Raw genomic sequence first — 24,936 nt, forward strand, 5'->3', positions numbered from 1 at the left:
TTAATGGGCACTCAGATAATTCTGTTGCAACGCTAACTTTAGCATTCCAGAAAAGTGTCCTGGCTTGTTCCTTCTACTTTCATCTATGACTTTTAGAATTTGGCTTTTTGATATTGCTTTGTTCTACTTGCTAAACGCTGACATATATTTTCGCTAGCCTGTAATTAAGAGGCACTGTAGTGATCTAGAAGGTTAGACTGAAGCTAGACATGTTAGGTGAATGTTTAAAATAATGTGTTTGCGTTACCCAAACCCCTTCCACCACCTTTTCCCACCATCCCTCGTTGATGTGGGTGAAATAGCCCATCTGCTCCACCAGCACTCGCAGCACAATTGAGAAGTACTTCTCGGTATATGTACTCTTTGGCAAAGTGATTTGGGACCAAGCTAAGGCCATGCATTCCATCTACTGCCACACCTGATTTAGGGAACCCTAGGGTGGCAAAGCCATACACCATGTCTTGCGTGTTTCCCAGAGTTGCTACCTTTCCTAGCAGAAGCACATTGAATGCCCTGGCTTCTTGGATCACAGCAGCCCCCATTGTAGATTCACCCACTCTGAACTAATTCCTGACTGAGGGGCAGCAGTCTGGCGTTGCAAGCTTCCACAGGGCTAACATTGCTCATTTTTTTCAACAGGCAGAGCGGGTCTCTTTTTTTATACCACTGCACTTCAGGATGGGGAAAAGCAATCTGTAAAGTTCCATGAACACGTCCTTTACATATGCAAAAATTTTGCAGCCATTGGTCATCATCCCAAGGCTGCATAACTATGAGATCCCACCACTCTACACTTGTTTCCTGAGATCAGAATCAGCATTTTGCTGTATCAACATGCCTGCCCGGTGCCAGAATACGCCACATGCACCATTCAGTGGGTCCTACACCTCTGGGTGCATGGCCTCCTCACAGTCTTCCCCACGCTGGCGCCTCCTGACTAGCCTGTGGACAAACCGCAGTGTAATGTGCCACAGCAGTGAGCACCTGAGCAGGATCCATGCTATGGCATCTGCATGGATAACGAGAGGAAAAAAGGGTGCAAAGTGACTGTTTGCTGTTGCTTTCACAGAGGGTGGAGGAAAGTGCATCATAAGAGGCTGACAACATGTAGTCGGACACACCCACAACAATGGTTTTTGTCCCACCAGGCAGGGGGAGCCTAACTTGGAATTCAAATAGGTGACAGGAACTGTGGGATGGCTACCCACCCTGCATTGCTGTATGAGTCAATAGCATAGGTAGGACTGGGGGGGAGGTTCTAGGGGGCCACATGCACCCCTAGCATGCCTACACACACACACACACACACACACACACACTTACTGTCAGCACTATGCTGCTTCTAGGATGTACAGGGCAGTCCCATCACTCCTTTGGAGCAGATGCCTGAGAGCAGTGTGAGTTTCCTAGGGAGTGAGTGGTGCAGAGTTGGGGCAGGGGTCTGGGTGGGGAAGGTGTAGGAGGGGACAGACCATGGACAGAGATGGGGAGGGTATGGGGCAGGGGCCTGAGGCCAGTGCCCTCCTCGAATCCCCTCATTGGTCACCTCTAATTGATAGTTGCTATGGAAGCAGGGGATTCCCTCTGTCGACTGTCTGTGCTTGGCGGGGACATGCACCTTTGGTTTTATAAAATGAGTTGCTTAAAGTCTGCCTACTTTTGTGGCATGGCTATGCCATTAAGTACAACACAGCTCTGCTGCTCTAGGAAGGGACAGTGGGTGTGGTCTTTTATTAAAGAGACCAGGTGAGAGAGACACTTTATTGGACTAATGCCTGTTGATGAGGGATGGACAAGCTTTTGAGCTATAATAGGTAATAGTTCTAGACTCCTGTTGAAGTAACAGCAGAAGAGTTGGAGACAGAAACGGTGTAGAAAAAAGGGCACAAAAGTACTTTTTGCTGTTCTTTCCAAAGGGAGAGGGAGGAAATAAGTGCCCTATGAGAGGCTGACAACACACAACCAGAACCACCCACAGCACTTTTTTGTCCTCTCACAGGGGGAGCTTAACATACAGTGCAAGGGGGAGCAGGAACTGTGGGAGAGGTACCCACAGTGCATTGCTGACAAAGTCAAAGCTGTTCACCTTAATGGGGATGTAGTCCAGTGGTTTCATGTGTCAGGGGGAACATGCAGCCTTGACTTTACAAAATCAGGTGCTAAAATAATCAGCCTTAACAAATGTGATCTTATAATCTCCTGGTATAGACATACCCTCAGAAACCTAGCTATTCCCCTGCTGTCTTTCCTTGAAAGGTAACTTTTATTTGGGCGTAGGCTGTCATGAGTTGCTTCTGAGGCTTATGCCCCAAAAAAATTGTTAGTTTATTAAGGTGCCCTAGGACTTTCCTGTTTTTACTGATGACAACCCAACATAACTCCCCCTTTTACTTTGTCCTTAGAATCTAGCACAGAAAGCATTGCCAGAGAACCTCTGCATCTGTCTCATCATCACCTGCCATAATGTCTGAGGGCTATTTAGCGCCAGTGCAAGACACCCTTTAGGCTGCTGGAATTTGTGCTGGGGACCAGGCCAGTGACTGATGGCCTCAGGCTTGGCAAAATGTGAAAGTGATTTAGTTTTCATGGGGTTCTTTTGGTTGTGGGTTTTTTTTTTTTTGGCCATCCCATATATGCACATGAGTCATTGTCTACAGTCATGGTGCTCTGCACAGACAGATGCAAGCAAAACATGAAATCATAGGCTGAGTTTCTCAGAATAGCAACTGAAAGAACCTGTACTCAGAGTTAATAAGCTCCATAACATTCTTATCAGTCCACATTTGCTATATCCACCTCCTCACTGTACAGCACTTCTCTCATGGTCCTGCAGATGACTGAAAGACTGGTGTCAAAGAAACAAAGCCCGCCCCTTCTCCACACAAGTGACTGGGACCATTCCTAGAGAAAGCTCTAGTCGGCACCTTGGTTTTGTATCATCCGTAGTGATTTCTGTTGAGCCTTCTTCTGGATGTACACTAAGTACAACTTTGCCACAGCAGAGAAGTTCTACAATGATTTCATAGTCCCAAAGAAATAAAGTTAATCCCACACCCTTCCCCAAAGAGACATACCTCGGCAGGTTCTGACTGCAAACTATTCAAACATGCTGCTTGAAGTACTTTATTCACCAGAGTTCACATTTCACTATAATAGCCATGAAATACGATACATGTTATGAAACAGTAAAATGAAAAATATTGCTGAATCAAATGTATTTGCAACAGCAATCCAGTCCACCACGGAGGTGGAATTCATCCCACTCGCTCATAAACTCTAGTGCAGGTGACATCATTCATTGTGTATTCCTAAGGGGAGAAAAAGCAGGTGTTAGTTACAATTTCAGTTGTTGTACAGCTAAGTTGAGAGGAAGCACTTAAGGGTTTAGTGCTTAAAGTCAAAGGCAAAATTCTTATTGACTTTAATAGGAGCAGGACTGTACCTTAATTTGTGTTAAGTAATGGTGAAGACACATGCAAGTTTGGGTTAGAAGGTAGAGACCAGAGTTTATTTTCCAAATTTTGATTGTCGGAAGGATTTCAGGATAGGTACATATAAGTTAAAGGTATTTACTCAGTGAAATCAAGTGGAGCTATGTCAGGAAGAGCTACCGAAGACGGGAATTGCTGATTTACTGTTAGATATACTAAAACAACACCAGGTGTTAAAAGCCAAATAACAAATTACTTAAGCTGAATGTAAGCATAACGCCAAAAAAAAAAAGTCCAAAACTGCAGCAGGCCAAAAGGAAAAGCAAAGCATAACAACTAATTTTTTTTATTAAATTATACAAAGTAGATTTCTTTACTACATGTAGAATGTGAATTAGAAGTTCCTCAGACAGTACTGTGCAGCTAGAGAAGAGATCTACTCATGAACAACCTTCCCTGCCAATGCCTCTACCCAGTGATGTGTTTTCACATTTCATTCTGGGGCCTATCAGGCATTTGATGAGGATATGAAAGGCACAGAGGTAGATGGGCCATTTAGGGGTAGGCTATAGCACATGTGCTTTTGGCTTGGCAGAGCAAGGGGTGCTTTTGATCAGGATCCCCTTTTAAACCGAAACACCCAGGCTGTCTTTAAAACCAATGTGAATAACCAGAAGAAGACAGATTACTGGAGCAGCTGTACTCAAGGATATGATTGGCTCATGCTAGATAAACCAACAGGCACTGATAGATGATGTCACCTTATTTCCACTAAAGACCACCCCAGGTTACACTCACAGAATCACAGAACACTAGGACTGGAAGGGACCTCAAGAGGCCATCGAGTCCAGCCCCCTGCCCCTACGGCAGGACCAAGTACTATCTAAACCATCCCTGATAGACATCTATCTAACCTGTTCTTAAATATCTCCAGAGATGGAGATTCCACAACCTCTCTTGGCAATTTATTCCACTGTTTGACCACCCTGACAGTTAGGAACTTTTTCCTAATGTCCAACCTAAACCTCCCTTGCTGCAGTTTAAGCCCGTTGCCTCTTGTTCTATCCTCAGAGGCCAAGAAGAACAAGTTTTCTCCTTCCTCCTTATGACTCCCTTTTAGATACCTGAAAACCGCTATCATGTCTCCCCTCAATCTTCTCTTTTCCAAACTAAACAAGCCCAATTCTTTCAACCTTTTTTCATAGGTCACATTCTCTAGACCTTTAATCATTCTTGTCGCTCTTTGCTGGACCCTCTCTAGTTTCTCCACATCCTTCTTGAACTGCGGTGCCCAGACCTGGACACAATACTCCAGCTGAGGCCTAACCAGCGCAGAGTAGAGCGGAAGAATGACTTCTCATGTCTTGTTCACAACACACCTGTTAATGCATCCCAGAATCATGTTTGGTTTTTTTGCAACAGCATCACACTGTTGACGCATATTTAGCTTGTGGCCCACTATAACCCCTAAATCCCTTTCTGCTGTAGTCATTCCTAGACAGTCTCTCCCCATTCTGTATGTGTGAAACTGATTGTTCCTTCCTAAGTGGAGCACTTTGCATTTGTCCTTATTAAACTTCATCCTGTTTACCTCAGACCATTTCTCCAATTTATCCAGATCATTTTGAATTATGACCCTATCCTACAAAGTAGTCGCAACCCCTCCCAACTTGGTATCATCTGCAAACTTGGAGAGCTATGGAACTCTCTCTCTCACACACACACACACACACGTACACTTCCCTTCTGCGCTGGGTGGGGAAGTGTGAAAGTAATGTAAAATCTACTATGGCAGCTCTGTGCCAACATGTAGAATTTCCCAACAGGCAGAATATTCCTGCCTGGCTCCACGAGTTTTATATTGGTTTTGTGATGCCAGGTCGCAGGGTCTGGCTCATTTGTTTCTGGCTGTTTGGAGAGGTGGGGTAGCAAAAAAAGCCCATCAACTTACATTCCCTTCCCATTTTGAAAGATATATTTACAGCTGTGACCCTGTCTCCAACTGTGAGACTTCCTCATTGCTGACCTGCATCCTTTAAATGTTGAAGGGAAAGAATTGTCGAGTCTTTTGACAAATCAAAGTGTTTACTCATTAAACAATTCAGAAATGAGGAATATGAAGGGCTTAATTCAGTATGAGTTCCAAATGAAAACTAATCAATTTAAGGCATTCTTAAACCAAGTACAGGTTGAATATCTAGTCTGGCACCACCTGGTCCAATAAAATCCATGGTCTGGCATGATTTTAGTTAGCCAGACAACCACTTATCATGGGTGTGACAAAGTTTCCTGTTGTGCCATAAAGTTTGTTTCCAGCCACCAGTCCTGGCTCTCAGTGTTCTGTGCTGTTATTTAGCTCTAATTTACCCCTGTATGTCTTCAAAGAGCCCAGCTGGTAATGCTGCTAGACCATGTTTACCGCCCATGGTTTGGCAAATTCTCTGGTTCAGCACCGGTTAGGTCCCAAAGGTGCTGGACTAGAGGGGTTCAACCTGTAGAGTGTCAGGGTTGAGGAGGAAAGCAGAGGGATTTTGCATTAAACTGATATACTGCTGAAATATGCTAGTACCACTGAATCTGAATCTGTGCAGTTTGCCTTTAAATGTTCTTCGACGCACAGCAAGAGCACATGGGGACAAAATTCAGCTTCACACCTATTCGCTGAAGGAAGGTGAAACACTGTTTGAAACTCATCCATTTACATATCAGTCTTCCCTCTTACCCAATTTACATACATCCATGTCTCAGGGTTGGAGAAAATCATTTCCTCAAAAGTCACTCATTAGGCCATTCATTAACTCAGAAGGGGATGAGATTTGAATATATCATCTGAACTGACACTTTAAGTGGCTGCCTGTATCTTTGTAACATTCAGTGATCAAAGAGTTACCATGGACTCACCAACACCATCTTCCCATCCACCAGTTTTCTCTTCATGGTGGATTTTTTGCCATCCCACGTCTGCACGTGAGTCATCGAGTCATTGTCTACAGTCACGATGCTCTGCACAGACGAAACAAGCAAAACGTGAAAACACGGCCTGAGTTTCTCAGAATAGCAACTCAAAGGAACTTTAATGCAGAGTTAATAACATTCTCGTCATAAACATCAGTTCCACATTTGTTATATATATCCACCCAGGCACACCGGCGGGGGGGGAGGGGCAAATGGGGCAGTTACCCCGGGCCTGGCATTTTAAAAGGGCCCAGAACTCTGACCCCCCACTGCTGTTACTTTGGCAGTGGCTGGCCTGCCAGGCCCCTTTGAAGTTTTGCAGCAGCACTGCTCTGCATGGTGCTGAGGAGGGTACCATGGGGAGTGCCATTGTTCAGGCAGCCCTGAGCCTGGCTGCCCTGGGCCACCCCTCGAGCTGGGCCTATACTTCCAGCTTGCCCCAGGGCCCACGGTGGCTGTCAGCCCCATTGTATCCAACCTGTCACCAAAGACCATATCTTCTTACATGGCCATTCAGATGACTGGAAGATTCTGGTGTCAAAGGAAAAAACCCTCCCAGTCTCCACACAAATGACCGGGACCTTTCCTAAAGCAAGCTGTAGTTCTCACCTTGGTTTTCCTGTTATCCATGGTGATTTCCTCAAATTCTTGGCCCAGTTTAAAGGAGATCTCTGTAACCTTAAAGGCACTGTCAGTTTTGATGGTCATCACATCCCTGCTCATGCTGATTATCATTTTGGGTTTGGCCAGACTGCCCATTTTCCTCTGGGCAAAGCCCACTCCTGAAGATGAGGAAGAAGGAACCATCTGAAATGTGACAGTCACTTGAAGAAAGAATCCCTGTTTAGACTGCCAGGAATTTGAGGTGGAGTGTCCTCATAGGTAGGACTTTGGGCAGAAGCAGCAAGGACTAAACCCATGTCATATTTAGATCCAAGTTCAGAGCATGATTTTTTGATTTGGCTTTGTTCCAGGAACTGCATCAGTAAAATAATGATAAAGATCTTGGAAAACCCCAGTGAGTTAAATATGCACATTCCTGTCCTTAAGAGTATTTGGTGGAATCTCTCTTCACCCCCCATCCCTCCACACACACTATTTTCTTTCCCTTCTTTTTTGGTAAATTTTGGCAGTTTTGTTGAGCACTCACATACTAAAGGAAGCGTTTTTCAGTGAGGGAGTGGATAAAACAGGTGTTTATTATGGTCCCTGAAATAAATGCATTTTACAACCAAATTTTCCCTTTGTTTGACATGGGATGATAGGCCCATTGAATATTCATAGAATTCATTTACAATATAACAGTTATCTGGCAAACACAGCTGGAAGGAGTTGGGGAGAAAAAAAAACAGAAACAATTTGCAATGTAAATAACCAGAATTAAAGTTCATTCCCCTTAACACCGAAATATTAATAACTTGTAAAGTGAAGAAATTCCAAAGTAAGGAAGGAAAATTATGCACATCACAATATACCCTGAAGCAAAGGGCAGATTTAGCACCTTCTGTATAAAGATGAACACATTTCCAGTCCCATCTCAGAATGGGATGTCTCACCCAATTCTTTCATGTATTCCTCAAAGTTTTCACTGGAGATGAGTTGCCAGGTGCCCAGGAAGAGCTCAGGAGAGGTGGGAGTTTGCTGAGCATTGACAAGAATTGCTGCTGCTATCATAGAGAATAAAGAAGATGTGAGTGAGATACGCAAACTCTGACAACTTCTCTTTAAAACTGGCTTGACTATGTAATACTTAAGGCCAACCAGTGATAGCTCATGTCAGGATGAAACAAGGGTAGGAATCAAATTCCAATCACTAGCACTAATATTTCCTTAGCCACAACATTGAAGCAAAGCTAACTGCAGTAAATGCCCTGCAATTTATTAGTCCCAAACTCTGGTACCCATCAAAATATAAATCTTACACTGGAAGGCCATATTTAAAAGGGGCAATTTCAAAATTCAGGCCTGACTATGCATTAGAAAGCAAATGTGAACCTGTGCAAAATAAAATAATAACCTAATCTGAGTAACAATGACACTGGCAGATCCTTCTGAGCAATTAGCCAATTGCTCTTTTTAACCATGACTAACTTGTTTAAGAGTGAAGCTGGAGGTCTGTCTGTCTGTCTGTCCTTTCAGCACCTCAGCAAGTAAACATGCTAAAATTCAGTCAAGAATCACATTTCTCAGCAGCCTTACGAGCGGGTAGTGCTACAACCTTATGGACATCTACCAGTGCCGCAATTACTATATCTGCAGAATATTGTGTGGCAGTGTGGGTCTCCAGTCATCACTGTGGCAAGCTGGGCTCCTGGTATAAACTCTGGCCTTTGTATCACCTGGTGCAGCCAGACAACTCCCATCTCTACCCTTCCACTCTCAGCTGCTGTTGCTTCTCCAGCAATTTGGTGGGAAGTCAGAGCCACGGCTGCATTACTGTTCAGCCAACCACCTAGACAGCTTACATCACAATTTCATCTCAGAGTCACACTCAAAATGCCAGCTAACATGACCACTTTTTGGAAACAGCATGCTGAGCCTCCCCGACAGCACCTCAGACACATGCTTTCCAAGGAATGGAAGCAACAAGAAATTCAGGACTATATTTGGAACTGATGCAGCATTCTTGGCATGTGGACAACTGCATCCTCCGTTGTCTTTGGATCAGCCCTTGCAGGCCTCCCAGAACAACTAGATGAACCAAATGATCCTTCTTTGTTACACCAGGCCTTGCTGGTGTCAGGGCCAGTTTAACTTGCATCTTTGCTGTTAAGCTACTTGAGCACTCACTCCTTCCTGCCCCTGGGGAGCTCAAGAACAAACGGCATGCCACCTGCTGGTGGGCCGTCCTCTGTCATTGGGATGGTAGATGTGCTCAACATCTCTAGATAGAGTGTCAGAGAGGTAGCTGTGTTAGTCTGAATCTTCAAAAACAACAAGAAGTCCTGTAGCACCTTGTAGACTAACAGATATTTTGAAGCATAAGCTTTCGTGGGCAAAGACCTGCTTCATCAGATGTATGAGTCATTTATCTCATACATGTATTTATCTCTAGATAGAGTGGCTTACCCATTAGCCAACTCATTGTGCTTCTAGAAGCCATATGACAGTAGAAGTAACAATGAAGCCGCTTTTAACCATGCCACACAAGTTTATAATGTTTTCTTAGGAAATCAATTCCTTTGTTCCTAACTCACCCAAAGTTGGTGTGTGTCTGAGATAGAGCAAGTGAGCTACACTAATGGGCTTCTAGTAGTGTCTGGTTCAACTCTTCATTTTCTGGATTTCTTTTTCCACAGTTATGTTTGTAATCAGTTATTTCAATGGCCTCTTTTCACTACTTGCAATGATATTCCTGACATACAGATGGTCCAGCAACACTTCTAGACTTTGCAATAGTGGACACACATCTCTCTCTCTCTTATATACCTTTTGTTGTGAGCTGTTTATTACAACAACCCATGTTACTGTCTCACATGCAGATAAATGGCTGCCCATGGAAAATTCTTCCCAAGTTTAAGCCTGCTTGCTGAACTACACTCTCATTAGGGCTCTGAAGAGAGCAAACAGGGCCTTGCCAGATTCCCATTTAAGATTTTCCACCTCCAGAAGAGCAGGGTGTATAGTCAGTTATACTCCGGTTTCTCATGATGGGCCTGACCCAAAACCCAATGAAGATCAAAAATATCTTTGCAACAACATGGTACAGGCTGAACCTCTCTTATCAGGAACTCTCTTGTACCATAATCCGGCATGATTTTAGTTAGCTGGATGACCATTTGTCATGGGTGTGGCCAAGTTTCCCCTGGTCCCATACAGTTTGTTTCCAGCCACCAGTCCTGGCTCTCAGCGTTCTGTGCTGTTCTTTAGCTGTAATTCACCCTTAAATGTCTTCTAAGGGCCCAGTAAGCAGTGGAAGTGTTGGTAATGTCTTAAACCAGTGCTCAGCAGCCTTTATCACCTAACAACACACTTGTGCACTTGTTATAATTTCACGGCACACCCAATATATATATAACCCAATCTCCCCTCCCAGAGCCAACCCCCGCCAGCCCTCCTGCCTCCCTCCCACCCCTTCCCTCAGAGCCAGGCACACCCAGCTCCCCTTCTCTAACTCAGTGGCCCCCCCACTCCTCCAGAGCCAGGGACTCGCAGCCCCCCGCACTCTGACCCAATCCCCACCCCTCTCCAGAGCCAGGCACCCTGAGCCCCTCCACTCTAACTCAACGCTGGCAACTCCCCAGAGCCACATCCACCACTGCCGCCGCCACCGCCCCAGACTGCCACTGCCACCGCCACCACAGCTGCCACACGATTCTCCCACCAAGCAGTAGAGCACATGCACAGAGCAGCAGACACCACTCCCAGGGTGCAGCTCTGAGGCACACTCAGTGCCGCTTCACAGCACACTGAACACAGAGCAGCGTTAGACAATCCTGACCTCCTGTCATCTGGCAAACTCTCTCGTCCAGCACCGGGCAGGTTCCAAGGATGCCAGATTAGAGAGGTTCGACCTGAGCCAGAAAACTGGGGAGCCTGAGGAGTGCCGCTGTGAACCTCAGCAAGGACTAGCTCATTGTGGAGAATGCCCAGACTGAGAGCACCCTGGAAACAGCAATCTGTCCCTCAAATTGGCATAAGAATGTGAAGAAACCACCCTAGAAAATTAGAACCACCACCACCACCTGGGGACGAAAGTTTCCTGATCAGATGCAAGTGGGGGATGGGAGCATTTTTAAAAGCAGCAGTTATAAGTCTCAAATTCAGCAGAAGGGATGGTTCTACTGAAATCCAAAGCGGCTGTGGGGTGAGAGGTGAATCACCTCTACTCGGCTAGGCCCTGTGCCCTACAGAAGAATGGGAACAATTCAGCAAGGCAGCTAAGGGAGAAAAGATGACTTCAGCTGGGAAGAACTTGGGACTTGCATCGGGATGAGTCAGAATGTAAGGAGGAGTCAGTAAAAGAGGTGAACTGAACAGAGAAGAGGAACCAGAAGTCATGGATTAGATCATACTATGGAAGTGAGTCTGAAGAAGAGCTGCAAACTGATGTTAGACACCAGATTACAATAATACCAGGGAAAAGAGTCAGGCCGGAGAACAGGAGGCTGGGAAGGAAGGGGTTCTTAGGCTACGTCTACACTGCAAGATAAATTCGAATTTATTAAAATTGATTTTATAATGCTGGCTTTTCTCAATTCGATTTTGAGTATCATCACTTCCCACAGGCTCCCAACAAATTCCACACTGAAATCACCCAACACCCACTGTTGCAGCCATGCCTTGTGGGAACCTGTCCCACAGGTCCTTCCGCCTTGCATTCTGAGCCGGGAGCAGCAGCGCTGTCAGTTTCCCAGGTCCAGCAGCTTGTGGGAACTGGGAAACTGACAGTGCAGCAGCCCTGGTCAATTTCCCGGCTCCTGCTAGTACAGTAAACCCTCCATTTAGTGAACTAATAAGGCTGTCTGTTCTTCCCCACAGTCCCTTAAACGTGAGGGTTTACGCCCCTTTCCCACATTCTCCTCCAACCCAGTCCCACCCCAACTCCCCCTCAAAAAAAAAACCTCCTGGAAACAACCCCCTCAAAAAAACACCCACAAACACTCCTACCCCCAAAAAAAACCCTCTTCAAAAACAACCAAATCCTTGCCACTCATCGGCTCCAGTGGAAAAGCTGCTGAAGCCTGCTGGCTGGGGGCACCTGGTCACAGATGGCCAAAGGCACCTGCGTGGTGGGTGCCTGCCCATGGGGGTCTGGCCCCACGGGTGGCTCCAGCAGCTCGGTGGCGGGGTGCCTGGCCCTGCATGCAGCTGCAGCAGCCCACTGCAGGGTGCCTGGCCCTGTGCCATCCAAGCAGTCTGGCTGCAAGGTGCCTGGTCCCAGGCTGGCTGGAGTTGCCCAGTGGAAGGGTGCCTGGCCTGGCATGTGGCTGGAGCAGCCCAGTCGTGGGGTGCCTGGCCCCGTGTCTGGCTGGAGCAGCCTGACCATCGGGTGCCCAGCCACTACCACAGGAGTGCATCAGCCTGGTCAGTTTTCCAGCTCCTGCTAGTAGTAGGGAGCTCAGAGCCAGGTGCAGCACACACAGCTTTGTGGGATAGACAGGGGACATCTATGGAGGCTGATAAATTCAATTTGAGGACACGGGGCTTCCACATTGTCCTTTAATCGAAATTCCCAAATCAGGTGACTGCAATTTTGCATTCTCGAGATTAATGATCCCTAAATCAAGCTAATGGTATTTTCAGTGAGGACAATCACCTGGTAATATCAAGCTAACTGCCTTAAATTCGAATTTATCTCATAGTATAGACGCAGCCTTAGAGATGGGAGCTGGCTTCTTTTACTGTTCAATATGTAATGTAGGATCAAAATAATTAGGAAACATACCATCAACATATCTCAGTAGTATCTAAGCAACAGTTAATAGGTTCAAATCTCATTTCAATCACACCCATGCAGAAGCATTAAAATCAGTGTGGCTGCACTGGTATAATTTGATAGAATTTGGCCCAAATCACTTTAATTACAGATTACATTTGTTGAATCTTCTATCTGACGATATAATATTTCAGCTGCCAGGAATACTGGAAATAGAAGAAAGTTAATCTAGACTTTCAGCATGAAACAAGTCTGTGGAAATATAACATGCCTAAGTCCTGCCAAAGCAATCAAAAAGCCAGCATTCGCCGACGCAGCTATCACGAATGGGGTAATTGGTTAGCAAAGAGTGACCTTTTTATGGCATTTAGTATAAATGGACTATGGTATTGAAATAAAAAGGAATTATAAGAAAAATATATGAAACATATTGCAGTTTCTGAAGCTTCATTGACATTACATATGTTTTGCCCCCTGCAGCTCCCATGTAGTAGTATAGCTGAAGTGTTCCTGGAGCACCATACCAGCACCCTGGAGAGGACGGAACAGGAACATGATGGAACAGATCTGAGAGGTCAGGATTCTGCTCGGGTTCAGTATTCACCCAGGCATAAGCAGGGTTATTTGCTGCCACGTCATCTGTTGAGAAATAAAATCAAGATGTCACAACACACAAAATGCTCTGTTACCAAATCATCATCATCAACAGCTGTGGGCTCAGCACCTGTTGGTGTCCAGGGCCTCCCTCACTATTTCCTTCCATCTTTCCCCGTCCAGTGACTTAGTTTCTGTAGATGAGCTCCGCACCAAACTACTGTATCATCTACCCATTCTCTGCGGGGTCTGCCTCTCCTATTCAAACCGTCCTTTATGTGTGTTACCAAATGCACAGTCTTAAAAGACATAACCAACAACTAATGCTAGCACTGCTGAGACTGCAGCTGCCTGACTTTTCCCCCAGCCCTGCTGCACATAACAGTTAGCGTCTTTAAAGCTATTTAAGTAGGAAGGCTGAAACACACCATTTTCAAGACAAGGGATATTGTTAAGCTACATTTTGTTTCGGGCCTGATACTGTTTTGCAGAGGTCTTGTACTCATGACACCCACCAGGTTCTATTCACAGTGGTACCCCAGACTGGCTGTGGGGCCTTGTGTTGATCTCTTCAGCCCATATTTTCAGAAGTGGGGTCCACTTCTGAGCGGCTCCATTTTTGAAGGCCCATGTTTGGACATCAGGAGCCTGTTTTTTCAAAGATTGCTGAGAACTCACAACTTAGTCCGAAGCCCATTAGACCACTGACTGCTCAGCACCTTAGGGAATTGGGGTCTAGGTGTCCCAAGCTGGCTAACCACGCCCAGTTAGGGCCATACTAGAACACTTCTCAGGACCGCATTGTGAGCCCCTTACTCTCCTTGTGGAGCAGTTACTTACGAGAGCTGTCTCACGGACACCTATGGAAGCACTTGCATGATTGCTCACAGCAGAGGGAACTCAAAATATGGCCTCTGTTGTACAAGTTCTTCCCTAAAATGGGGGAATAGTTTCCTTCCTCACAGTCAGTGTGCGGCTCAATTCACTCCTGCTGGTAACATTCAGACCTGTGACCAGCCAATTTGTTCTAAACACATCTGAACAACTCTCCAAAGCCACTCCCTACCTACACAGGAATCCACACAAAGTGACTCACCCCATCTGAGCAGGGTTAAACCACCTTGGAAACACAGAGAGCCATTATTAGCTGCACAGAGGTTTAGATTCACAGCGCTAAACAGGTGCGCTACGAGTACTCAGGCTCAGATTACAAATAAACAAACAAAATCAACACATAAAACAAGAGTCTCGGCCTTTCCTTCCCCCCCCCCCGTCGCTTGCAGGCGTTTGGTATGTTCCTCTGACCGGCCACGCGCCGATTCTCCAGCTCCAGCAGAAGGTGGCGCTAGAGAGCGCTGCCCCTTGCCCTGGAGCAGAAAAGATACAGCGGCCCATTCGCACAGCTGACATGCCTGTTCCACTGCTTCTGGGAGGGATGGTCACACCAATGAGTAAGCATCACGTCTTACAGATCAGCTGCCCCAGTTGATTCTAACATTTGCTGACATTACGGACGCAGCTGCTCAGTTCCAGTGAACAACCAAGGGGCCTCTGACTAACGAACACCCGGAAGTTAATTAAAGCACAGCAGTTGCAGTTCCATGCTAGGCAGTACATTGAACGGCTCTAATTAAACTATCACACAGAACCTGCTCACCTCACATAAGTCGATTACATAGAACAGGCTGAGTGGATTCTGATAACCGTGGGGCTGCAATTCTGCTGTAGGCCCTCATCTTGGTTTGGACCCCTGAGCACTAACGTAACTCCAATAATAAATGATCTGACCAAGCATCTGGCTTTACCCTCTCCCACCAAGACAATGCTATTGTTCAGTGGTCTTGGTTCTGTTCTGGAAACTTGACATCTTAAAACTGAACAACTGAGCGTGCACAGCATCTGTCCTCACAGCTACAAGCTGTGAAAAGCTACATCCCCCATCCCTTGTCTATTGGGAGAGCAGCAACAGCAGACAGAGGACCAGGGCTGTGGTCCCAGAGCACCTCCACAACTTGACCATCCGCAAAGCCCAGGCAATGGCACTGCCTCCAGACCAGCATTAGCAGCAGACTCACTGACCAACAGCCAGAAGGAGAACAGTGAATGCCAAGGGTGAGAGAAGTAGATGGGTGTGACGAACAGGCTTCTCACTTCACCTCTGAGATACCAAAAAGGAGGACATCTAGGATTGTTCTAAGCCCACCAAACCAGTGTGTGGCAGTGTGTCCTGAGCCCCCTTACAGATTTCCCAGACAACCACCTCAAAAGAGGGTGGAGCCTGGGAAAGCCTAGGTTGGTGGCAATGCTTATGGGCAGCACTGATAGCTTTACCTTTGCTGGGTTGGGTCGTTTCTCCCCATTTTGATACTGTGGTCACTTTAATAACAAATACTAGTAATAAAGCTGTCAGGGGCTCCAGCTATAGCAGAGCCCGCTCATGGGCTACGTCTACACATGAAGCCTACATCGAAGTAGCTTATTTCGATGTAGCAACATTGAAATAGGCTATTTTGATGACTAATGTCTACACGTCCTCCAGGGCTGGCAACGTCAATGTTCAACTTCGACGTTGCGCAGCACCACATCGAAATAGGCGCTGCGAGGGAACGTCTACACGCCAAAGTAGCACACATCGAAATAAGGGTGCCAGGCACAGCTGCAGACAGGGTCACAGGGCGGACTCAACAGCAAGCCACTCCCTTAAAGGGCCCCTCCCAGACACACTTGCACTAAACAACACAAGATACACAGAGCCGACAACTGGTTGCAGACCCTGTGCCTGCAGCATGGATCCCCAGCTGCCGCAGCAGCAGCCAGAAGCCCTGGGCTAAGGGCTGCTGCCCACGGTGACCATAGAGCCCCGCAGGGGCTGGAGAGAGAGCATCTCTCAACCCCTCAGCTGATGGCCGCCATGGCGGACCCCGCTATTTCGATGTTGCGGGACGCGGATCATCTACATGTGCCCTACTTCGACGTTCAACGTCGAAGTAGGGAGCTATTCCCATCTCCTGTTGGGGATAGTGACTTCGACGTCTCACCGCCTAACGTCGAAGTTAACTTCGAAATAGCGCCCGACGCGTGTAGCCGTGACGGGCGCTATTTCGAAGTTAGTGCCGCTACTTCGAAGTAGCGTGCACGTGTAGACACGGCTATGGTCACTTCAGCTTATGTCTTAGCCTTAGCTTGTGTTCTTTCAACAGAAGGGAAGAAGTTCAGTTCTCGCCCCAGGTTTCACCCCAATGCAATGTCTTCTTGTCTGTGGTATCAACAGCAAGGTTCCTTTCTGATGATTATCTATTATCTGGGCTGCCCGCATAACAAAAGTGCTTTAGAAGAAGCAAATTTGTAGCAGTGACTCCTTAAAACCCTTCTGCCTTGACTAAGATCCAGTGGGGAGGGGACATGGTGGAGAATTACCACTGACAGAACTTGCAAATCTGTATCGTTCTTCTGCAGAAGGCCTGCTGGTCAATGCTGGAATCAGGGCTGCTTTGTTTCTGGAAAACTGGTTACTGGAAGAGATGTAGAAAACAGGAAAACCGGGCCATGCTTGTTGGCCTGGGGGCTGAGCAGAAGTTGTAGTGTTCTGTTCTGGCACAAAGTCTGTGTTGGAGGAGTGGGAAGGGTTGGGTGGGGGTAAGTTCAAAGGTAAATTTGTGCTGCTGGATCTTAATGCAGGGGTATCAGATGCATAGGGAAGTGCTGGGGACATGTGGTGCGTCCTGTGGCTCTGATCCTGCAAACTCCTGTGTGTAGGGGTAAGTTTACGAGTGGGAATGGGGCCAAGACAAGGAAGGCAGCAGCACTCCTCTCCAGCGTAAACACACCTGCTTTACTATTCCAGAATCGTTCAAGGAATTTAAAGAACTATTGCACATATAAAAGTGCACACAACTCAGTTCATTTCACTCTGTTCACTGTATTACTGAGTTCTGGTCAGGCCTGATGTTAAAGAATCTTGGATCTGAACCCAACCTAGGCAAAGGCAACCTGGACCTGTTCCAAGACCATTGAGTCCCTCTCAAATCCAATCCAACCCGGTCCCAGCTATATCAGATCTGCCACCTTGATGCTTTGCCTGCTGTAGGCTTTGTCTTCTCTATGTCCTGTGCTCACAATCCATCTCTCGCCTCCTTCTGCCCATGAGATGGGCCAGGCGGGAGCTGCGCACCCCAGCCCTGTTGATTGCCACCATCTTGGGACTGCGTGTGCAGTGAAGAGAGGCAATGCAACTCATCAACACATTTGCTCCTCAACACACAAAGCACAGCAAGGTGAAAACTAGCAGGACCTGGACAAGCAGCCACTACCACGCCAACCCCACAGACAGGGGGAAGAGATCAGATCAGAGGTGACCAAAGCCCAATAGGCTCAGGTTATTATCTGACCCTACCTAACACGTGTAATTAGGTTCCATCAGGTTTGGCTTAGCGTGGCAAACTGTACATGTTTAAAAAGAGACCGATTCTGTTATGTAACTGAGGCAGGTAAGATCCACCCAGAAGAGCTACATGCTATGTCAGCATAACATACTGTACCCCTTTGTGAATACAGAAAGGCTCCTGGTTTCCAGAACAATGCAACTACCATACGTCCTCAAGTAGATACAATTTCTAAGCTTGTACATGTCTCTTCAGGACCATCACAGTCCTTCTTTGGAGAAAACCCTTGTCTCCTTTACATACTATAGGCAGGCTAGTAGTATCACATATTAAGATTACCTGACTCTTCCCATTATAACAAACTCCCAATTTTAGTTGCTTTTAGCTGTTTTTAACAGACATTTTCATGGCAGATGTCTGCAGAGGTTGAATTCTTTTGGAAAATTTCAGCCAAACCCATTTGGACTTTTTTGGTAACAATATAGTTTTTCTAGAACCTGATTAAGTTAAAAAATTGTGGCAATCTTTTCTTTGGCAAGCCTTAGTACCCTCTGCAGTGAAGCAAAAATATGAATTTGGCTGGGTAGTGACTAAGAACGTGCTACCTTTGTTATCTCTGTGAAAACACACCCAGATTTGGCCAGGGTATAAATCTTTGACAATCACTGTTCACACAAGCTCAGTAGAGAGTTGGTAGACCTTCAGAGCTAAATTTCTCTGTGGTGCCATCCAAACAGAGCATGCACTAGCCCAGGTCTGCAGCACTTGCTCAGTAATTGCAGGTCTGAATCCAGTTACTAGAACTGAAAGCTGGGGGATGGTCTCTCTTGAGCTCTCAGTGCTCCCACAGCTAATGCTCAGTGCTATTGAGGAGCAAGCTGCCAAACTTGAATAATGAAGGGGCAGTTAGATGGTGGATGTGGAGGGTGAAAGTTGATTGGGGCAAGGGCCCTGGGAGAGTTTGGGAGTGGAGGCTAGCAAGGAGGAAGAAGAAAGCTGGAGCTAAGAATTGAGATCGGGGAGACCGTAACCCTAGGCAGACCCCAGGAGTAACACAGGAAACAGAGAACAAGGGGCTAATGGGAATGGGGAAAGAGCTCACCTGAGGCTCTAGGGGGAAGGCAGGCAATGGCTTGGCAAGACCAGCAATCTGTGTTAAAGGAGGAGGTTGAGGAGCGAAGACAGATTTGACAAGGAACCAAGGTGTGGTGGGAACAGGGATGACCAGAGCAAAGGGACTGCATGGGCAAGGATGAGAAGACTGAGGAGTGGAGACTGGGACTGCCTAGGCAAGGAGAATGGGTTTGGGACAAGAAGACAAAAGGTGGGGAAGAGAGAACTGGAAGAGAGTGACAGTTTTCAGGGGATGTGGCAGAAGGGGATGACTCATAGGTGACAAGTGCACTCTGGAACGAGGAAGCCAGAGAGAAAACATGGGCACAATTGATCTGGTTCCTGCCTGCACCCAGGCACTGCAGCTACCACTCTAGTATCTCCAAGGTCTATTCTCACCTCTGTCTCCATGCCCACACACACAGTTCCCACCTCTGTGATTGCCAAAGCGTGCCTTGCCCCTTCCCTCTGCTGGAGGTGAGGCAGTGCCTGGTCAGACCCTGAATGGCTCTCAGCACTCATGCAGTCAGTGAAGAGGCAGCAGGTGGAGCTCCAAAGGTTTGGGCTGTACATATAAAGGTTACAGTCTTTCCAATGCCCCATATATGTCAGTATTATTGAATTCCTGTTACAGCAGGTTTACTTTCCTTAAATATTTACACCTGACAGTATCTTGTAAATATCAGTAATAGTCTTACTTTAAAAAGAATTATTTTGTACCCAGAACTACATAATCATGTGCTTCTAGCATACTCTGTGGCCTTTCTCCCTGGTTGGTCCTGATGCAGTACACCCATTTGTTATCTCTTTTGAAAATTATTATAAGCTCTTCAGGGACAGGGTATGTGTCCGGACAACACCTGCATTCTGGGGTCCTAATTGGTAATGGAACCTCCCGGTAGGCATATGAGAAATATTTAGCTATGTGGAGTGGGTAAGGTGAAAAGCTAATGATTAAAGCTGACCACTTTCAAGAAAGCAATTGTGTAAGGTTAAAAATAGAACTAAGCCCATCAGTTTTGGCAAAAACTGTCCAGCAGGTCAAGTTTGCTGCAAATTGAGTTTCAGGTACATAAATATCTTCCCTTAAAAGACAAAACAAAAAACCCAACCCTCACCTAGAATGGAGTGCTTTACCTGCTTATCTTAAACTGGCTTAAATCTGTTCACTATTCCCACAATGAGTTATGCTACAAAACCTCCTACCCTAAAAGTCACTAGATTCAGATGAACTTCCTGCTGATTTCCCTTTTCTTGATTGCTACTGAAGACAGAAAAAAGCTGAATAGAGGAAAGGTAAAACTGATCCTTTTCTTCAGCAAACAGCCTCCCTGACATTTGGCAGCACATAGCGGAAATTTCTGTCTCCGTTTAGCACTGTAAACCAAAACCTGCATGATTAGATTTTACAAAAAAACTTCTCCTTAGAGATGGAATTGACCTTAAATTAGCTACTTCAGTTGACTAGCTCTAACAATTTTATTACAAGCAGCAAATAGAGAAGTATACTAAGAGGACAGATTAGAGAAATTATTTTCTAACTACTTCCTAGCAATAGCTCTGGGGTTTTTTTGTTTTTGTTTTTTTTTAATGCTTGACAGCCCAGAAGACTTTGCACTTCTCTAATTAAGGCATGCTTTAGGTTTTATTTTGGTGGGTGAAAAATCAAGTTTCAGTTTACATAGTAAATTGAAATCCCCTTTGATTAGCCATATCAGAGATTCACTTCTGTTTCTGTGAAATACAGACATTACCAGTGAACCTTTCACTGCTCCAGCAAACTTCCACTAAATTACTCTGAGCTCACAATTCAAGAGGTACATACCTAGCCCCATGTTAACAGCAGCTCTAGATACCCTAGCTGGGAGAACAAAGCTACTTACCACTTTGATCCCCTTATCTCTTGCTCTATACTGCAGTTACTTTGGTATAGCTATATTGCTCAAGGCTATAAATAATCCATCCTGCCCCAAGCAATTTGTTTACACTGAGCTAAGCTCTAGCATCGCTTTCCTGCCTTCAGAGAGCTGCTTCTTCTGGCAGCATAGCTACAGCCTCTCATGGAGTTGGATTAGCTACACCGTTGGCTTAGAGTTTCTTCATTAAACTGCTATTGTTGCCAGGGTGGATAAAAAAAATCTATTAAAAATCATGTTTCATTTTTAAAAATCAATAAATCTCATTTAATAACCAGCTACATGCACATCTCATCATAAAACATGCTACACGCCACTTGTTTTTATGAGACTCAGTGTATTAATACTTGTCTGTCCAGCCTAACTACTAGTTCTTCCTTCCTGAAGATTCTGTGTCTTAGACTAAGTAATGTGATGAGAAAAAACGCAAGCGGGATAGTATTTTTGTTCTGTGCTTGTGTGGTGGTGTTCCTTGGCCAAAGTATGGCAGAGGCATAAGATAAGAGGGACTTTAAGCCAGGAAGGACAATATATAGGAGAGGACAGAGGCAGCATAAAAATGAATAGTGGAGGAGACGACAAAGAAAGAAGGAAGACAGTCAGCACATGCAGTTTCCTGTATTTCCCCAAATTTGGGAGGGGATTAAAAACCATCATGGCTTCTGGGTGTAAAGGATGCTGTCAGGGAATATTTTGAAGAATTCATTCCATGGATCAAAGAGGAAAAACAAGCCATATGTAAACAATGCAAGATGATGATGCAGACCTTAGTTACAAGAATGAAGCATCAAAAGCTCCTGGTAAGTAACATAGTTCACTTTGCAATGCCTCATTCTTAAAGATTCACTGTGCCTTAGTAGAAGCGTGATTTAAAAAAATAAGTACCTAAATGGTTGGTTGTGTTACATGGTGCTAGAAGAAAAGTTAGCTAATAGGATTAGCTCTGCTAACTAGGTTTAGAATCCATCACTCACAGATACATTACAGAAAGCAGTAGCAAAAGAACTCTCATGTTGCTAAGGAGTACCATTTTCTTATTTTTTAGGACGCAACACAGGCCGCTTATGATCTAGCCATTATGTTCCAATATAATGGTGATGCATAGAAGTCTATTCCCTGATTTAATTCAGCATAATTCTTTTCCAAGGGACCCACATTCTATGCTTTTCTGCCCCTCCACCCCCCCCCCCAAAAAAAAACCATGCACCAGTGACTTCAATGGTGCTTACTCCAAAATTAAGTGCACTCCAAGCAGTCAGTCCTAGATATTTTGGAAACTTGATTTAAATCAATGCTTGATTTGTTCTGATGATTTAAAAAAAAAAATCCCCAACATTACTACTGTGACTTTAGTCAGTGTTTACTGGCTTGCAGTACTTCTTTGGTGGTACTTCTCAAGCAGTGAAGAATTCACATTAAGTGTGGGTTACCAGTACTTTTACCCTCAATTGTGAAAGTCAGACTATATTAGGGGTTTCAGGGGTTTTTTTGGGTTTTTTTTTTCCAACCAGCAGCCATTAGGTTATCACTAAAGAACTAGTGCTAACTTAGATTTTTACTCAAGGGGGATGGAGCCTTAGAACTTGATAGCTGGCTCATGAACCTGACAAGTTAACTTAAGCCCTAGTATGTAGAAGAGTGAAACACTGCATTTGTTTAGGTAGTTTATAATGCAATAGGGTGGTTCCTTCTTCCTGGCTAGAAGGAATATATTCTACAGCTGCCTTGCTAGCCTTTCCTGGTGTTTTAATTAAATGGGTGAGGAAATGAGGCTTTGTTGCAGGTTTCCTTTTCAAGAAAGGCTGAAGTAGGCCTACTATGTAAGTCTTCATTCCAAATATACCTCCTTCCCACCCCTCATTTACTAAATACCACATTCATGGGACGTGTAGCAAGCCGAGACAAGTTTGCCTTGGTTACTGCAAAACTAAAACCTTGGAAAGACAGACTTCACTAATAAGCCCCTTGCTGGGATATGTAGTAGACTTTTTTCCCCACTCTTAGAGCCTCTGACAATCTCATCAGTCCTCCTGTTGTGTCACGTTTATGGCATTTTCAAAGAGGAAATAGTTCAGTTTTATAGTTCACTGCAATTGCTTTCTGACTGGAGCTGCTAGTCTAGTCAGATAGACTAGTAAAAAAAGGGATTTAAAAAAAAAATCCTCTGTTCTAAGCCTGGAATAGACAAGCAATTTGTGGAAGGACAAAAGTAGGAAAGAAGGTAGATCAGATGCTGTTGCTTCCCTCCAGTTTTACAGTTGTGTGAGTAATTGCAAGCTAATAAAGAACATGGACGCCAACATTCAGTGTTTGAAAGCCTGTTTAATACATTACATGAGTACACTGTTCTGCTGAGACAAGCCCTTATGCCTTTGGGATGGAATCCAAAGCTTGTACTGGAGTGGTCTTGTCAAAAGCCATCTCAGCAGGTTTCTTGTCCAGTGGGCTAGATGAGTGTCCTCTTGCTTTTTCATATATTCTGATACATGTGACGTTGTTCATTGTACATTCCTAAGAGGGGGAGTTGCAACTGTATTATTTAAAAATGCCTCTATATATAGGTCAAATATTATCCCCCATGGGTTACAGACAACTCAGAGAAGCAGCAGTGCAGTGCTGGCATAGGGTAGCGTTCTTGTTCTCAGATTTAACCTCCAGGTAAAATGTAAAAAAAAAAAAGACTTCTTTGCTACAATTCAGGTTTTAAGCATTTTCTGGGGAGATACAGCTTTCTGTGATCAGATAGCAGGAATGAACTCACCACTACCATCTTCCCATCCACTAATCTCCTTTTGATTATGGTCTCTTTGCCATCCCACTTCTGCACCTGAGTCAGTGTGCCATCTTCTAAGGTCACAGTACTCTGCAAAATACATGAGGTAAACTGTTTAGCCCACAGTCTTGCTAGCTATTCAGTTTGCAGGGTGTTAGTCTGGGATTTTGTCTCTGATAAGGCTTCAGACACACACACACACACACACCAACTTTCACCTTTGTTCTTCTGTCATCCGCTGTGGTTTCCTCAAACTCCTCCCCAAACCTGAAGGAGACCACGGTGCTTTTGAAAGTGCTCTTGGTTTGGATGGTTAGAATGTCCGCATTGAGGCTGATGGTCACAGTGGGCTTGGTGAGGCTGCCAAGTTTCCTGGTGGCTAAACTCACACCTGCCAATTAAACACAAGCTGCTCAGGTACTTATTTGTAAGACTTAAGGTCACAAGGTAAAAGCACAAATAAACTAGTTCAGCTCTTATGCCTCTCTCTGGTAGGCAGTTTGCTACCCCAGCATTTATACCCTTTAGCCCAGAAGTTAGGGAGAGTTTCTATACTAGATTAGTATTAAGGCACAAGTGTATCATGTCTCCGCAGTTCTTTCACATGTAATTGGAGAGAAGTTGTACCTATTGGAAAGGCTGGACAGGTGGGCAGGCATAGCTGTTTTTCTTGTGGAGATGAAGTCCAGAAAAGCTGACAAGATATTCCAGTTCACATATACAGTAATAAAGCTTTGTTGAAACAAGACTATAGGATTAGCTTTTCACTAGCTTGCACAGTAAATTATTCATGCAAAGGGACAACAAAAAGCCAGTTTTTTAAAAAAGGGTAATGTTTGCTAACAATTTTACACAGGTGTCAGTAACCTAGCCCACTCCTGCAAATATGTACTGTCTTCCAGTACAACACTGCCCTTTAGGCTACTCAAAGAGAACCATTCACATCAGAAAGCCACTTCCCCTTCTCAGCTTGTATATCTCAAAATAAAACATCTTTCTCTGGGGTTGGGGGGGCAGGAAGAGAGGAAAACAGCACAAGGAAGCTGTAAAGAGAAGAATCCCCAAGGCCAGAAAAAAGAAATGTAGGAACAGAGTTCAAGTAGGTCATACCCTTTCTAGAGCTCACATGTTACAACATTTCTCACCCAGCTCTTTCATGTAGTCATCAAATTTTTCACTGGAGCTCAGTTTCCAAGTTCCTACAAACAAATCACACATTTGTGAGAAGTTACTCAATAGGCACACTCAGGAAAACAAGAACAGCTCTAAAAGAAAGGCAAGAAAATAGCACAAGCTACACAGGCCCTGAAAGTCTCCTTTTAAAGGTGTCTTGAACATGTGACAGTCTGAAAAGACCAATCAGGAAGGATATCATGGAGGCCAGTCAACAGAA

At 45.1% G+C, this 24,936-nt stretch overlaps 2 protein-coding genes across 2 annotated transcripts; both read right to left on the reverse strand.

The window, feature by feature from the left end:
• Positions 1-3,254: 3,254 nt before the first annotated feature.
• LOC142008512 (myelin P2 protein-like) lies at positions 3,255-13,320 on the reverse strand. The gene is made up of 5 exons (XM_074985716.1): positions 13,290-13,320; positions 7,943-8,053; positions 6,996-7,168; positions 6,333-6,434; positions 3,255-3,308 (listed from the first exon to the last, which is right to left on the reverse strand). Exons 1-5 carry the CDS (start codon positions 13,318-13,320, stop codon positions 3,255-3,257), a joined length of 471 nt encoding a protein of 156 aa, XP_074841817.1.
• Positions 13,321-23,127: 9,807 nt separating this feature from the next.
• LOC142008514 (fatty acid-binding protein, adipocyte-like) lies at positions 23,128-24,761 on the reverse strand. The gene is made up of 4 exons (XM_074985718.1): positions 24,689-24,761; positions 23,762-23,934; positions 23,532-23,633; positions 23,128-23,281 (listed from the first exon to the last, which is right to left on the reverse strand). The coding sequence occupies exons 1-4, from the start codon at positions 24,759-24,761 to the stop codon at positions 23,135-23,137; spliced, it is 495 nt and encodes a 164-aa protein (XP_074841819.1). The 3' UTR covers positions 23,128-23,134.
• Positions 24,762-24,936: the final 175 nt, after the last annotated feature.

This window comes from Carettochelys insculpta, chromosome 2 (assembly GCF_033958435.1).
Source record: "Carettochelys insculpta isolate YL-2023 chromosome 2, ASM3395843v1, whole genome shotgun sequence".
In the NCBI taxonomy this organism is placed as follows: domain Eukaryota; kingdom Metazoa; phylum Chordata; order Testudines; family Carettochelyidae; genus Carettochelys; species Carettochelys insculpta.

Bases quoted from the DNA above. Each gene is read 5' to 3' on its own strand.
- LOC142008514 (XM_074985718.1), bottom strand. From the start codon at position 24,761: ATGTGTGATTTGTTTGTAGGAACTTGGAAACTGAGCTCCAGTGAAAAA. The intron at 23,935-24,688 runs GTGAGAAATGTT...TTTAATTGGCAG, and splicing joins TGACTACATGAAAGAGCTGG to GTGTGAGTTTAGCCACCAGG. The intron at 23,634-23,761 runs GTGAAAGTTGGT...TGTATTTTGCAG, and splicing joins CGGATGACAGAAGAACAAAG to AGTACTGTGACCTTAGAAGA.
- LOC142008512 (XM_074985716.1), bottom strand. From the start codon at position 13,320: ATGTTCCTGTTCCGTCCTCTCCAGGGTGCTG. The intron at 8,054-13,289 runs GTATGGTGCTCC...TCTCTATGATAG, and splicing joins CCGTCCTCTCCAGGGTGCTG to CAGCAGCAATTCTTGTCAAT. The intron at 3,309-6,332 runs GTGAGTCCATGG...TTCTCCCCTTAG, and splicing joins TGGATGGGAAGATGGTGTTG to GAATACACAATGAATGATGT.